The 4,227-nt window shown below is 43.2% G+C and overlaps 1 protein-coding gene across 2 annotated transcripts in view; it reads left to right on the top strand.

Annotated features, from left to right (window-relative positions):
* cabin1 (calcineurin binding protein 1) overlaps window positions 1-4,227 on the top strand; it is a 39,746-nt gene that overhangs the window by 32,017 nt on the left and 3,502 nt on the right. The window contains exon 35 of one of the 2 annotated variants that reach the window (XM_005729588.1): window positions 2,842-3,100. In XM_005729588.1, the coding sequence (XP_005729645.1) occupies window positions 2,842-3,100 (259 nt within the window). Of the gene's footprint in view, window positions 1-2,838; window positions 3,101-4,227 lie in introns of both variants that reach the window. The other variant, XM_013909912.1, reaches the window with a different exon arrangement.

Below are 4,227 nucleotides of genomic sequence, written 5' to 3'. Positions count from 1 at the left end.
CCCCTCTCATCCCTCCTCCTGCCCACACAGTCATCAAGGGTCTCTCTGCCCACATCCTGTTGTCACGGTGATGTTCCCTGAACTTCAGGCTCATGTGTACCACAGTTGTAAGCAAAATAAATCTGTGTTTTGTTTTTTTCCCCAGTTCAGCGATCGCACCATCTTATTTTCTGCATGATTCCTTTTGTTCATCTTGGTCTTTTTATTCGTTTGTCTACTTTCCACGCGACGCTTGACTCATAGATGATTGCAGAGAGCTGGAAGACGCCATGTGTAAAAACTACAGTTGTTAATTAGTAGCAGTAAATTATATTTTTGTTTTTATCGACGTGTATTTAATTTCACATTATTTTGTTTATCTTCTTTTTACCTTAAAGAGGCTAATTATAATGTGCATAAAGAAGTGAATTCCTTATTTAACTTATACTGGGCCTTTGTGCAGCCACCTCAGTTCACCATCTGTCTTTAACTAGGGATCCTCTCCCTTTAAGACATTTTTATTTCTGATTTGCTGCACTTCATAAACAGCATGCCACAGAAATTCAATTTCGCTGACATCACACAGAGCCAGGAGTAGAAAAAACGCTGTAAAGAGCCTTTAGCTCACTTCGGGGACGTATGCTGACTTATGTTATTTCAGTTTAGAATAATTTAAATGTGAGAAAATTGAAATGATGTCTAAATAATGCCATTATTACGGTTGCAGAAGCCTAAACCCAGATGCATCCACACTCAAAAAGAATTTAAATTTGACCACTTTATTTCATCATGATCATTTATATTGGATGACTAATACTTAACAGCTCATACATGGATTCTTAACAAGACACAGTCATGCCGCCTGACTGCCAGAGCCAAAGGAAAATCACCAGCATTGTAATTTATTTTTTTAACCACCTTCTCTGATTTTTTCCCATATAAGCTAATACAGACGTATTGCCTTTACTATGTGCATAGTCATCTGCCCAAAGGCCCATTGTGAGCCAGGAAAATCAGTGGATTACTCTGATAGGTGGCCTGTATGCACTGGTGAGTGTCCTTGCATGCCCAGGATGTGACAAACGGAGGGTGCTTTTCTACATCAAAGCTCATTCTGCTGTTAATGTGTAATTATTGTGGCACCAATACCTGTCGTGGTTTGCATTTGCTTACATTTGTATGTGGTGGGTAATGTAGATCGTAGCTTGAGGAATTTTTTTTTTTTTTCCCTGTCGCTTGCACATTCACACATTTCCTTCAAGCCCCCACAAATAGAGGGGGAGGGAGAGGGAGTCCTTTGAGTGCTGAGCTGGAAAATCAGCTGTGTTGTCCTCTGTCTTGTTTTCACTGGAGGAGTCCATACAATTTGCTGTCAACTGGTGAATGTGAACTGAGGGGCTATACAAAAGCCCAGGATAAGTTAAATAAGGATAACACTGAATTGGTGGAGGTATTTTATTAAAAACACTCCTGTATTTGAGCTGGAACATTATGGGTTTACTTCAGTAAATACGTTTTGTTTGCTTCACAGTGAAATGCCAGTATTGCTTCATTTTTGGAGGGCAGTTTAATGGAAAAAGTTTGTTTCCTCTGTGTTGGAAAGATCTGCCGCGGCTCTAATCTGATCGACAGCCCGATCTGTGATGACAGAGAACAGTCTTTCGGTTCATAGTTGGACCTCGACCACACGGGAACGCTCAACCCTGAATACTGGCTTCATGCTACGTGCTGCAATCTAATGTTTTTCTAAGCGCACAGTCCAGCTGACTTGTTGGTGTCTCTATTGGGGATGTTTAATTCATGAGATATGAATCATCAAAGCCGGCTACGGAGCTGCTGCTTGCTTTAAGCTACTGTGCTGCTCTGCGTTGGGCTGGAGGATCTTTTGCTCTCCAAGCTTTGGGAAGGCTACTCTGCTTGTTTAATTTTGCCTGTTCTCTGCTGTGTGAATCCCATGGGAAGCTTCACTGCACGCAGCTGTGAAGCCGAGCACAATTTGACTTCATCTCCCTGCAGACACCCAGGGAGAACTGGGACGAGAGCTCTGTTATTGCCAAATTTTCTTGAGCTAACGTACTATATCTGTCAAAGGCCACTTGTCATGACAGAATATATACTATGACCCTAGATGTCTTAACAGAGCTGTAGCAGATGCAGTTTAGCTTTGACAGATTCTTTTGCAAGTATGAAGTCATATTTGCCTCTTTTCCATCCCTGCATAATTAATGCTGTACATGTCGGTGTAGCCTTCTAGTCAATATGAAATGAATTCATTCCTGAATGTCTCACATTTTGGCTCGGTTTGCACAATAGACCGAGCATCTTGTGTGTCATGTGCTTAGAAAAGCTGTTTTTCATCCAACTTTTTATCCATTTAGATATAAAAACTAGAGGAGAAGGTGTATTCATTCCTTTTAACTGTGCTCCTCTGTGTTGCCATGACAGCGGCTGTGGGAGCAGGGCGGCTGTTGTCATAGGTTGTTTGTGCAGCTCTTGTGTTTATAAGTGGTCCTCAAAAGGACATCCACCAAAGTGGCTCAGATCTGAGCTCACCATAACCCAACACACAGTCCAGCGGGCAAGTGCTGCCAGCCCGTGAAACCCCGAGGAGCGGCATCGAAACTCTGTAAAGGATTCATTACTTGTTGTGTGAAAGAGGCAAAACTAGCACGGCTGATGTGTGTTTGAAAAGTGCAGAAATATCGACTCTGCTTCTCTGAGTCTCGCAGCAGTTCTGTCTCAAGGGGAGAGGATGTACAGTACTCAGAAGTCTGCCGGTGCAGGGGGTGGTTAGCCAAGGTCAGTCACACCTCCTCATGAATGCTGCTTTGTCTTTTTTTTTGTTTTTTCTGTCTTCAGCAGGCTTCGAGCGATGCCCCGACCACACCTAAGTACACAAAGGAGCAACGAGACCTCTTCTTCCCCGCCTCCCTACCGACTCCCGTCCTGGTCAGCCACTCCACCTGCCACCCGCTGTCCACCCAGGACAGCCAAGCCAAGGTGGTGTACGAGCCCCTGAGCAAGCTGCCCAGACCTCAGACCTCAGGCTTCCACGATCAGCCACAGCACAGGAGAGGAGCCAGCCACTCTGCTGCAGCCATGGCCTTCCTGCCACAGACAGGTACAGCGGCCTCCTCCCACACACATCAAATGTTGCGACGTCCTCTGATTCTGCAGACAAAAATCAATGCAGTTTTTCCATTAAATTCTGCTGCTTTAAGTGGAGCTCCAGTTTCTAATGATACTACAGCATCCATGTGACCAGCAGAGGGCGCCTGTGGGTTTCAGCAGCTCAGTTACATAACAGCAAGCTCTGGCCTGGTTATGTTTTGCCTTTTGGGTTTTGTCAGTCCACCAACAAGAGTTTGAGAAATTCACATCCTCCAGATTGTGACTCTGTGTGCCTACGTGAGCTCCTCGAAGGCTTTGGCTTAATCACCGCAGATCTCATAATGAATATTCAGCTTATCTCGTGTTTGCTATCAAAACATGTCATTCTTTCCTCTTTAGGTTTTTAGGATGAGTAGAACTGATATTTCTAAAGGCTGAGAGCTTGAATCTGTAGTATGCAAATTCAGTGTGTGAACCTTTTCTTTGTGGTCAGTAGATTTAGCATCAGTTAGTTAGAATAATCATTTGACGACATTTGACGACGGTCATGATGTTGTTGACGAAGTTTTGTTGTTTTTTTTGTTTTCTTTTGCCTTTCTTACCTGTTTCTACTCTTAAGACACAGAAAGGTAGTTTAAACGAACCTTTTATTTTCAAGGGGCAAGCTCCCTCAGGGTTACTACACAGGTAGAATAACAGACATGGATACATAGAAAATGAATACACATAGGGATGTTTAAGTTGCATTGACAGACATGAATGAAACATTTGATCATTCATTAGCTGTTAACCAGGCGGTAGTGAAGGAGGCTGCCAGTCAGTCGCAGGAAAGACCATTATTCACACTCACATTCACACCTGCAGGCAGCTTAGAACCAGTGAATCTTTCATGTGTGTCTGTGTACAGAGAAGAAAACACATGTGGCCAAACCAACTCACAGTAGGAGTTATATTTTCTTAACCATGAACGCAATAACGGAAATATAAAAAGACAAAGGCAACTTGCAGTTTAGTAGTTTTTTAGGGTTTTTTATGTTTGACTAATAAAGCTGCATTAAGTCTCAGAATACCGGGTATTACACTTCTACCACCATCACAGATTTCAGATCAGGGTTCTTTGTGTGTCTCGTCTCTCTG

Source organism: Pundamilia nyererei, unplaced genomic scaffold, assembly GCF_000239375.1.
Source record: "Pundamilia nyererei isolate P.nyererei 1_Seehausen unplaced genomic scaffold, PunNye1.0 scaffold00033, whole genome shotgun sequence".
NCBI lineage: Eukaryota > Metazoa > Chordata > Actinopteri > Cichliformes > Cichlidae > Pundamilia > Pundamilia nyererei.
Note: the sequence above shows the minus strand (reverse complement) of the source record. Positions and strands in the feature narration are given on the sequence as shown.